The sequence below is a fragment of the Barbus barbus genome (genome assembly GCF_936440315.1).
Source record: "Barbus barbus genome assembly, chromosome: 1".
Lineage (NCBI taxonomy): Eukaryota > Metazoa > Chordata > Actinopteri > Cypriniformes > Cyprinidae > Barbus > Barbus barbus.
The window spans coordinates 27808400-27820848 of record NC_136729.1 but is presented as its reverse complement, the minus strand read 5'-3'; the positions used below and the strand labels follow the sequence as shown (position 1 = coordinate 27820848).

Genomic DNA, 12449 nt, shown 5'->3' with positions numbered 1-12449 from the left:
TCGATGCATCCTCAGTTTCAAGAACATATCCGGGCACTTTCATGCATCCTCTGTACTCTCGTTCTTGAGAATTGGAACTGAACTTCGACGGTTAATGATGACGTAGAACGAGAACACAAGGACGCAAGATCGCTGAAGAACGCATATTGAGAAACAGCCAAAAACAAACCACAGTGAACATGGACAAAGAAGCTGATGAGACCGCTTTGGTTGGCCCTGTGGATGGGAAATTTAAAAATCCATATAAAAAAACTTACTTCTCACTGTTCTCAGGTCAAATATTTATATGCGATTAAAATGCGATTAATTTCGATTAATTAATTACAAAGCCTCTAATTAATTAGATTAATTTTTTTAATCGAGTCCCGGCCCTAATATATATATATATATATATATATATATATATATATATATATATATATATATATATATATATATGTGTGTGTGCGTGTGTGTGTTAGTGTGTGTACTGTATATGTTTTTCAGCATGTATTACATTGATCAAAAGTGGCAGTAAAGATATTTATAATGTTATACTGTATAGGATTTCTATTTAAAATAAATAAGTTCATAATACATTGATAACAATAACATTGATAATAATAATAAACATTTCTTGAACACCAAATCAGCATATTAGAATGATTTCTGAAGGATCATGTGACACCGAAGACTATAGTAATGATGCTGAAAATTCAGCTATCAAAGGAATGAATAACATTTTAAAAGATATTAAAATAGTAAACAGTTATTTGAAATTGTAATAATATTTTACAATATTACTGTTTTACTTTATCTTTGATAAAATAAATGAAGTCTTGGTGAGCATCCGAGATATCTTTCAAAAACATTAACAAATCTTACCAATGCCAAACTTTATAATACACAAGTTGCATGGGCTACTTTTATGATCTTTTATAGTGCTTCTTTGTCCTTTGGTCCTTGACAGCCAAAACGATGTAGCCTTTTATCGGTATTTATTTCTTGTTATTTTCTTCCGCTGCGCAGGCTGGGAGCCAGGGAAAAAGCTGGCTGCAGGGACCACAGGGCTACCGTGACATTTAAAGTGTTGGATAGAAGAGCAATGTATCACGTATCAGAGCGAATTGAGGGGAGTGACTAGAAAGCACTACTTTATGTGAGTGCATTTTTAAGGACACAGAGTCCTGCTACCTGCAGGCTTCTGCATTGTACATCAGAATTTAATATCTGGGCAATGCAGCACGGAACATTCATACAGTACATTTCAATATTTTAAGGTACAACAGGCTCTCTTCATACACACACCACCTCATGAAAATTCACTCTGAAAGAGTGGTGTGTGTTCATCATGTTAATGAATTCATGTAGTTCAATGAATACATGCATTCATACATTTCAATAGAAATTGCTTATATTTCAATATTATCTTATCCACTGCAGTACATGGTTTGTCACAGAGCATCATTCCCTACTTATTTCTGTGCATATTTCCTAACAAACACAACGCAACAACAAACAAGATGCAACAATTCTCAAAGAGTGCATTAGTGCCTGCCCACATTTTCCATAGGGATTAAAAAAAAAAAAAAAAAACTAAAACAAACAAGCTATGAGGAGAATCACATCACAGTTTCTTATTTGAAGCAAAAAGAGCATTTGAAAATTGGACAAAATTAAACTTTTTTTTGATTGTACACAGTTAATTGTGTGTAGGGAAAAATACCATCCAAAACAATGTGAATGACAATCAAATTAAAATCATTGGAGAAATATAAAACTATTCATTTAAAGTTATTGATTATATCTATAGAAACAATATACACTGCCGTTCAAACGTTTGGGATCTGTCTTTTTTTTTTTTTTTAAGAATTTAAAGAAATGAATACTTCTATTTAGCAATACTTCTATTTTTTGTGTTAAATTTATAAAAAGTGATAGCAAAAACATACTGTTAGAAAAGACTTCTATTTTGAATATTCTTTTTAACTTTTTATTCATCAAAGAATCCTGAAAAGTGTCAGAGGTTCCAAAACTTTACATCACAGGAATAAATTATATTTTTAAATTATAATGAAGTGTAGTATAGAAAACTGTTGTTTTACATTGTAATAATATTTCACAATATTACTGCTTTTTCTCTATTTTTGATCAAATAAATATAGCCTTAATGAGCAAAATATACTTCTTATTTAAAATAAAGATACATTATTATTTTTGTATATCTTCTATATAAAGTTTATTGCAAAATATGCATATACAGTGTATATATATATATATATATATATATATATATATATATATATATACACATACATACTGTATATATATAGTATTTTGACAGCATAGCGAGACCAACTCAAATTACGTCATTTCCTTTTAGCACAATTTGCTAACCGTGACACTCTGATTGGTGATAATTTTGTACAGCAGTATGTGTAATGTAGTTTTTCACAACAAATTCAGCTTGAAATAAAAAATGAAATAATGCGAACTGTATAGCATATACCATCAATTAACAGTAGGTTTGTCTTTATAGGTTTATTTAAGGTTGTTCAAGTCTGTGAGTTTAAACAAAATGCAATGGCCGTGTTATTTTGCTACATGTTCAAAGCCTTGTGACATCATAAGTTTAAGTGGATACATTTTTTTCTGTCTGTAAACAGTTTAGCCAAAGGTCAGTCCGAATTAGCAATGCCCTAAATGCGCTAAGGCTGAGGACGCTACCTGTCTTACAAAGGCGTTTAAAAGAAGACGGTGGCCTCTTAGCGAACAAAATTATATGTAAGTGAAAGAACAGTAACATAAATCACAAGCATTGCCTTTGGTTTCACAGTACTGGCCTTGTATAATAATTACAGTAATAACAAAAGATGAGATTCTGATTTAAAATTTGCCAGGAAAAGAAGTAACTGCAGTCCCCTAGGCACGTATTAACATTCAGAAACCATTTTACTCATATTGAATGGACCAGCAAAACTAATTTCTTATTGGATTTGTTTGCACAGGGTAGGGTAGAGAACTATCCCTGATGGCTGATAACCTGCCTTTATGTAATTTAGCGAGGAGATGATTCTCAGTCAGATATAAGTATGAAAACATTTAAATTCTCCTTCTTAGATGACATTTATGGCACTCTCTGCATGGTAGTTTACATGCTTTATAGGTTGTTGTGCTGTAACTCTTGAGCTCATTTAGGCTGCCAGGCAAAGTGAGGAGAAAAAGGGCTCCCTTTAAAACAAGTCAGTGTCAAGATAGAGCAGTTGAATCACAACTTGGAGCCGCGTTACCATGGTTTCTGTCTCGACCCCCAACTATCTGCCTACAGTTTGGTTTGTTTGTTTATTCCTCAGGATATAACTGGTATCAACATTACAAATGTGTGAAACCTCTGTTCTATAAATCTGTGTAAAAATTGTGGTCTATAACTCAATGATATGCTCACCAGCAATGGGTGAGATACAAATCACGGACTGGAAAAGACAGTAAAGGATGACAGACATCTCCACTCTCTGAAAACATTGCAAATTTACAGAATACTGAAAATTGGACATTTTGCTTACCTGAACAAATCAGTTTCATCAACATGTACTCCCTGCCACAGTCTTTCCTATAGTAACATCTTAAACGATCCACCAAGCAGGTTCCAATTCTGACCTTCTCCTTTTTGCAAAGAAGGATGATGTTCTCATCTGCAGGAATGAGAGAGAGATCAATGGGGAGAAAGAGTAAGAAAGCGACAGCCACCCAGATGTTTAAAAGCCCTGTGGATACATCTCACCCAGTGACCACCCACCTTATTTCAATCAAACGACCACAGACTCTTCACATTATTTATGACAAGTTCATCATTCCAAGTCAAAACATTTCAAGTCAGTTTTGAGGACATTTATCCAGACTGGTACACCAATTAACTATCTTTGACACTTCAGCTTGTGTACTAAAGCACCTCTCAAGTCGTATTTACTACTGGGAAATTCTGAGATTATTTTGATACCAGAGTTTCCGAGTTAGGTGAGTCATAAACTTGTTCCCCTTTGGGGTCTAAGGGAATTTTGGAGCCCTTGAGATGTTTTGACATGCCTTGATATTTGTGCATATTTCAGCTACTTATACTATTGACCAACGTTATTTTTTTTTTTATTCAGCACAAACTTTGCTACAATATTATGTGACCAAGATGGATATACATGTTTGCATTTTTTAGAAAAAAAATATTATGCGTGGTTAGTAAGTTTTGGGGAAAAAATGTAGCTGAAATAAGGCCATAAAACCCACACTAAATAGTCCTGAATAAGACTTTTGAGTAATCTTGTAGGCTAGAATTCATTAGAATGCAAATCATTCTGCTTACTCGTTCACAGAAAACAACATATTGATTTAAATTTTTAAAGACATGTTTTGTGATCGATAGCCTATATGCGAGGGAGTAGTAATGACTTTGAATATTAAGTGATTCTCACCCTAGAGACAAAGGGCCCTCCCCTAATGGTCCCTAATAGCCCATCCGTGTAACTGTGATTTTGAGGCAGGTAAGACAGAATGTGAAGAGATCGAAAAAATTGTTTTTTTTAATTATTTGTATTTTATTTACAACACAGTATAATCAAAACATACATAATGAAGGTCAAAGACACATTATTGTGCACACTGATCTAACCACAGAGATGTGAACAGAAAGTCTCATTCCTGCAACAGATTCTGTTCAACAAGTGAAACAAGTAAATCATACATGATATTTAAGTGTGTTAAAGTGTTTCTGCTATGTTTCTGCTACTTTCCATGGATTCAAGAAGAAGAAAAAAACAATCAGTAGTCAAGGATCTTGTTTTACCATAGAATATCAGTGTAGTTGAACTAGGGGTGGGCGATATGGGAAAAATATCATATCACGATTTTTTATAGAAATATCACGATTCACGATTTTTATCCCGATTCTTTGTTAGTTTTACTATTTTGGTTTTACAAGTTGTCTGAGCATTACAGCCAAACTAGAAAGACAAAGATGCATGGCAGATATTTAGGCCAAAGTGGGTGAAGATAAAAAATCTTTGTCATTATTTTATTTTTCTTATTAAAAAATAAGAACAAAGATACACATTACAAATACACATAATATACAAATAAAACAAACAGTGCTTTATTTCCAGGTACAATAGGTGTATTTAGCAGAGCATTCAATGAAATTGAATGAACAAATATAAAAATAAAACACTAGATAGACTGATTCCTAAAGCAACTGTATTAAAGTGTTTCAGTCAAGAATAGTGAGTGATTTTTCTCTTTGTGTTTTGTTGTTTTGTTAACGTTAAATGAATAGTTCCCCCACAAATTAATATTCTGTCATCTGTCTGTCAATTCTGTCATAATGTTGTATTTTTATATCATCATTTACTCAAAAGTTGTTTTAAACCTGAATGAGTTTCTTTCTTGTGCTGAACATTTATAAATGATATTTTGAAGAAGGTGGAAAACCAATCAGTTGCTGGTCCTCAGTGACTTCCATAGGATTTTTCTTTCCTACTATCAAAGTCAATGTAGACCAGCAACTGTTTGGTTTTCCACTGAGTAAATAATGACAGAAATTCAATTTTAGGGTGAACTATCCCTTTAATGACAGTGGACAGCATGTTTAGTGTCCTGTCCCTTTAAGAGCTGCACGCATCTAATATACAGACACGCATCCGTTTCTCTCTTAACTATTTACTTTCATTTTAGAGATAACCAACTGAGTCTGTATGTAAACCTTGTGTGTTTTGACAGTATTAGCGCAAAAGATAAGTTAGTTGAGTAATCAGGCGCTGTTAGACAGGCGTTTTAGTGCGCGTGCTTCAGGTGTATGGGCTCAGAACAAGCGCACGCCAGACCAGCGCGCGAATGAAACATTTAACCAGCAAGGCTTGTGTGCAAATAATGTAGTTTTGCGATCGTGAATAAGTGCAGTGTCCTGTCAGAGTAACTCTACTGCTGTATGTCGTGTTGTACAGTATATAGAGACGGAGACCAGAACTGTATTTGATATAATGTGCGCGGTAGCGCGATACTACGATATTTCTTCAAAAGCAGATCGTGGAGACATTTTTATCGTCCACGATCAAAAATCGTCATATCGCACACCCCTAAGTTGAACATCTGATGTTGGTGCAGCGGAAGGAAAACAGTTTGAAGAAAGTCATCAGGATTCATCTGTGTTGAAGGTATCTGATTCAATAAAATACAAACAACCAAAAAAAAAAAAAAAAAATTGTGAGCATGTTAATATCAGGAGCATCTGTATATATATATATATATATATATATATATATATATATATATATATATATATATATATATATATATATATATATATGCACGTTATTAAAATCTATTTTTGAACAGAGTAGGCTATTAATAATAAACATGTTCTAAACATACTTAGACTCGTAGCGTTCATCATGTTACAGTATACACTCATATTACTTTTATTGTTTTATATAGAGCATGAAAACATCATCGTGCCGTAAGAAATTTAAATACAGTGAATTGCCCATCATATTCAAAATGTTTTACTTGATTTCAAACACTGTAGTCAGGAATTATAGTTTGGGAAAAACTCAACTATGATTGTGGTCATATAGCCTAGTATGTATGATTTTATAGTAGTCTATGTTATGATTCTGTATAGACTCACGCATGCTTTGTACTATAAAAGGATGTACTTTGTACTATAAAAAAAAGTTTTTTATATCTGAGAAACAAATTATTATTGTTTAACACGCTATTAAATCTATTTGTGAACAGAGTATTAATAATAAACATGGTCTAAACATTCTTAGATGCTTAGCATTCATCATGTTGTCGTTTGGGAAAAAACCAACTAAACATGTTCAAGTTTATGTCACAATAACATGTTAACTAATGCAAAAAAGAAACATTACTTACTCATCAGATCGATCTTCTCTTCTGGATGAACTCTTATTCTTATTTTGAGGGAAATCCAGCCTTCACTCAGCGCATCTTCTTGCAGAAACTAACAGTAGCCGTGATGAACGACCTCCTCACTCTTTGTTTGTGTTGGGCGTCTCACGTGGATATTTACATATGAACGGCGCGAGCCGCAAGGGGGCGGGATCGCATTAGAGATAATGAGACTTAACATCATGTTGGTTTCATATGGAATACTTCATCAAATGTTTGTTTTCAATAAGACTTCATTTAAAATTAGACACTTCAAGCTTTCTATAGATATAACTCCCATGCCTGTGTGCTGAGTTTTCGTTGAGTTACAGTCATTTTAGTGACGTGTTTCAAAAAGCAGTTCGCAGAGATGGAGAAGACAAAGATCACACCCAGTTTGTTTTCTTTTTTTTTCCAAAACAAGTTGTTGTAGTAATTGTGAGTGTACACACAAAAAAGTAGACACTTAAGTTTCAATTGATGTATAACACTTATTTATGAGACCAATATCAGCAGAGTATTTTTGTGTCTTTTGCACTGATAAGAAAAAAAATTAGCTCATCTCGGCCAGACCGTCGAGAAACATGGTGGAGGGGACAACCATTGCTGCTGCCAATGCTGATCTTTAGTATTTATAGGCTATATATGAACAATCATTTGAAGCATATTGTATGTTTTATAAACAGTGAAATAGGCATTTATGTACAAGTTCATCTCAAAAAATGTGAATATCATGAAAAAGGTCAATATTTTTTGTCACTCATTTCAGAAAGTTAAACCCATATATTATATAGAATCATTACACATAGAGTGAAATATTTCAAGCCTTTCTTTCTTGAAATTTTGATGATTAATGGCTTACAGATAATGAAAACCCAAAATTCAGTATCTCAGAAAATTAGAATATTTCATAAGTTCAATAAAAAAAGGAAATTTTAAACAGAAATGTCAGGCTTCTGAAAAGTATGTTCATTTCTATGAACTTAATACTTGGTTGGGCCTCCTTTTGCATGATTTACTGCATCAATGCGGCGTGGCATGGAGGTAATCAGCTTGTGGCACTGCTCAGGTGTAATGGAAGCCCAGGTTGCTTTGATAGCGGCCTTCAGGTCATCTGCATTGTTGGGTCTGGTGTCTCTCATCTTCCTCTTGACAATACCTCATAGATTCTCTATGGGGTTCAGGTCAGGCGAATTTGCTGGCCAATCAAGCACAGTAACACCATGGTCATTGAACCAGCTTTTGGTACCTTTGGCAGTGTGGGCAGGTGCCAATTCCTGCTGGAAAATGAAATCAGCATCTCCATAAAGCTTGTCAGCAGAAGGAGGCATGAAGTGCTCTAAAATTTCCTGGTAGATGGCTGCATTGACTGTGGACTTCAGAAAACACAGTGGACCAACACCAGCAGATGACATGGCAGCCCAAATCATCACTGACTGTGGAAACTTCACACTGGACTTCAAGCAACATGGATTCTGTGCCTCTCCACTCTTCCTCCAGACTCTGGGACCTTGATTTCCAAATGAAATGCAAAGTTTACTTTCATCTGAAAAGAGGACTTTGGACCACTGAGCAACTGTCCAGTTAATTTTCTCCACAGCCCAGGTAAGACGCTTCTGACGTTGTCTCTGGTTCAGAAGTGGCTTGGTAGCCCTTTTCCTGAAGACGTCTGAGCGTGGTGACTCCAGCTTCAGTCCACTCCTTGTGAAGCTCTCCCAAGTGTTTGAATCAGCTTTGCTTGACAGTATTCTCAAGCTTACGGTCATCCCTGTTGCTTGTGCACCTTTTCCTACCCAAATTCTTCCTTCCAGTCAACTTTGCATTTAATATGCTTTGATACAGCACTCTGTAAACAGCCACCCCTTTCAGTAATACCCTCTGTGACTTACCCTCTTTGTGGAGGGCGTCAATGTTCGTTTTCTGGATCATTGCAAAGTCAGCAGTCTTCCCCATTATTGTGGTTTCAAAAGAACAAGAGATACACAGAATTTATACTGTAGGGATGGTCATTAATTGAAATTCAAATGTAAATATTCTAATATTTTGAGATACTGATTTTTGACTTTCATGAGCTGTAAGCTCTAATCATCAAAATTAAAACTAAAAAAACTTTTGAAATGTTTTACTTTACATGTAATGAATCTAAAATATATGAAAGTTTCACTTTTTGAAATAAGTTACAAGAAAAACAAATTAACATTTTCACAATATTCTAAATTTTTTAGATGTACCTGTATATGATTTTCAACCAGTGGGATACTACATTTTATTCTTTCCGACAACAATGGACTTGAATGCTACAATCTTGTAATCACGAAAGGGGGAAATAGGAATTATTCGATAGCATGTGAAGGCAGCATTAGTCTGACTACAAGACAAACACATAATTTCACATTTGAAAGATCATACGTTTTATTTTTGTATTTTCTGCAAGTTGATAATGAGAAAATCTGAACTGAGTTGTAAAGGGTTTGATTGATCTGAAAAGTGTTATTTAACAAGTGCAAAGAACAGCATCTTTATCATCTACAACTTGATGATAAATGACAATGACTTCAAAGTCAATACTCTGGGTTATTTATCTTATGTAATGTAGCATAATTTACCAAAGCTCATTAGCCAGGCTACTGGTGATATATTTACTTTATGCATTTGACCATATTAAATACTTTTCAAAAACAACACATCTGTAGAATGAAAATGGAATTTAAACTTTAAACTTATTCTTGTTTTCTTGTTCTGGCTAATTCTAACATTAACTAGCATATTCATGAACACAACATAAGGATTAAAATGGAACATATAATAATCTAATGGCATTCATAAAGCACACTATCCTCCAGATAACCTAAGAACTCTCTGCCTAATTATTCAGTACACACAAGTGTATTTGAAAAAACATGCAAACAAACAAAACAAAAAGTACTCACATGCTTTGGTGTAATTCTTGCCACCCTTGATTATATCTGAAGAAGTGAAAACAAGATGACAGTGCAGGAGTAGAACTAGAATTGGAAAAAAAGGGACACTGAGAGAAAGCAAGAGGGGGCAATTGTTTCATATCATTCTTATAAGGTATAGTTTTATTTTAATTCTACATCCCTGCTTGCAGGGTTGATGCTGATCTCATTGGATCTTGGTATCTCAGGTGTGTGTGCAGGTGATATCATTCAGAATCAAGGGAGTCCAACTGAGAGCAACAAGCTACCATGCAGCCTAGCTAATAATTCAACAAAATATGAGTGGTACACAGTGATCTTTATGTTACTATTACATTATTAAGTTATGGAAATTCACAACTCGCAGACAGACAGACAGACAATAGATAGATACGCTCAAAAGCACTACACACAATAATTTGAACTTTTAATTTAAATACTAATAAAGGTCTGTTTTTTATGATAAAACAATCAGTTGTAAAGCTATTATACCAGTTGCATATTACGTGAAAAACAAAAGACGAAGAATTACTAAAAACATGCATTTGTTAGCTACCATTAAAATGCTTTGATTATCCTAATCAGTTTGATTCAATCTTTTAATATATTGATGAAACAGTTAATTGTGTCCCCACATTTAGCAAGTTTTAGCTTACTGGCAAAATATTTTAGTGTCTATTTCAGTGTAAACAGACCAGAGTCTGTGAAACAGAGTAAAGCGAGAACATTCTGTGAAGACTGTATGACTTTAAGGTAAGGAACAGGTGAAGTAACCTACTTACCCGCTCGCAGAGAAGAAAATAGCCCCATGCAACTTGAACGTCAGTGTTTCTCGGATTGCTCTAAAAAGCCCATATGGACTCAGAGCTGCAGCTGAATTTTTCTCTGCTAACCTCCTCAGACATGTTTAACCACAATCCCGCAAATTCAGCTCCTCGACATGTTTAAATGTCTTGCGCGGTCGTGTTATCTATGCATGCATGTGACACCGATCATCACAGCCTAGCCGACATCAAATCACCTGACAGAGCTGCGCAAACGCCTCCGAATCCAAAACCATTTCTTACTTGATCACGGCACTTTCATTACGTGACTGTAAAAAATCACAGTAAACAACTGATGTATCTGTATCCTCGCCACCTCACGGCTGAGTCTCCCGGCACTTCATAAGGCTTTCTGAATAAAGAAATGAGGGCAGGTGATGCTGTGCCATTATACAGATTGAGAAAGAGAGAGAGAGAACACTGCACTCGCGACAGACGAATAGTAGCCTACTGGGAGAGTAAATAATATATTTCAGCATAAATAGAGAGAAAAAACATAACCTTATAGTTAATTTGTACAGTAAAATGCCATTAAATAAATGGACCAACTGTCATCAGCCTAAGGTCTCTGTAACTCTCAAAACGCCACTGTAACATGGATCTGTCTAAATTCCAAAATAACAGAACATTAAACACCATCTTCTTTCTTATTTTGTTCAAAAACACATACAGTGCCTCATTCTTCAACATTACATTTAGCCTACTCTTCCCATCCAGTCACATGCAAAACATGCTGTTAATTAGAAATCCCCTGGCCATAATGGCAATAAAACCCAGCACTGAGGCCTACATGACATCTCTTCCCTCGTTTTAGTAAAATCATGGCCACAATTCAAATGAATTAACATGACCACTAATTAATAAGTTGTGGACAAAAATCGCCACACAGTCTATTATTTATTTTTTCCACATGTCATGTCCTGGACATACAACACAACTTGTGAATAAACACTGTTATACACATTAATATTGAAGCTTATTTCCAAGCAAATTGCACACAATGACATTATGACAAAATGTTCAAGACTTGTGCTGCTTATTTCAGTTACATAATTGGGGGAAAAAAGCACAAATGACATACATATATCTTGATGATTTTTTTTTACACTATTGTGTAAAAATCAGTTTTACATGAACCAACTACTTGTGTCTTCAGAAAACAAGACTGTATAAATAGCAATGGATGGCAGGTATTGGCCCTTGCATGAATGTGATGGATGAATGTAAAAGAGCTTCACATGGGATTTTAGTACCCAGAGGAAAGAGGAAAGACAGCATACTGTGATCTGATACAACAGTGGCTGTATAGCTGTCAGTGTAACTTAACTGTGGCTTACATGCAACTCAGGAAAGCCCCTTCACTTTACTTGTCTTTTTGCAGATGTTAAATCTCAGAAGAGGTATAGTATAGCAGGTCAGCATTTTCTAAGTGCAAATGTGAATCACTTTCTCACACAAGTACAAGATCACACCTTTGGGATTTGAGAATGCAACAGCTCAGCAGATATAAAAGGGAACAGAATGTGCATAGGCCATTAGATGAATTGCCATTGCTTGTTTCAAATCTCAACAGCCCCTCGCTTTTGGCATGAGCCGTGCTGCGCCATACATCACTTGCTTTACATAATTTACTGAAAAGACTTTTGTTATTATTATCATACTTAAAATGTATAAGCATTTTATAAAGTTCTGCATATTTGTATTTCAGAGCTGTATATGTATTTGTGGTCACCTTGGCCACACACAGTCCAAAAAAAAATAAAAATGCACA

At 34.8% G+C, this 12449-nt stretch overlaps 1 protein-coding gene across 1 annotated transcript in view; it reads right to left on the bottom strand.

Annotated features, from left to right (window-relative positions):
- The window catches only part of LOC306872629 (protein BEAN1-like), a 72565-nt gene extending 61562 nt beyond the window's left edge, over window positions 1-11003 (bottom strand). The window contains exons 1-3 of the mRNA XM_079421279.1: window positions 10637-11003; window positions 9846-9920; window positions 3543-3671 (exon numbers count right to left, since the gene is read on the bottom strand). Of these exons, the coding sequence (XP_079277405.1) occupies window positions 3543-3671; window positions 9846-9920; window positions 10637-10664 (232 nt within the window). The 5' untranslated portion in view covers window positions 10665-11003. The remainder of the gene's footprint in view (window positions 1-3542; window positions 3672-9845; window positions 9921-10636) is intronic.
- Window positions 11004-12449: the final 1446 nt, after the last annotated feature.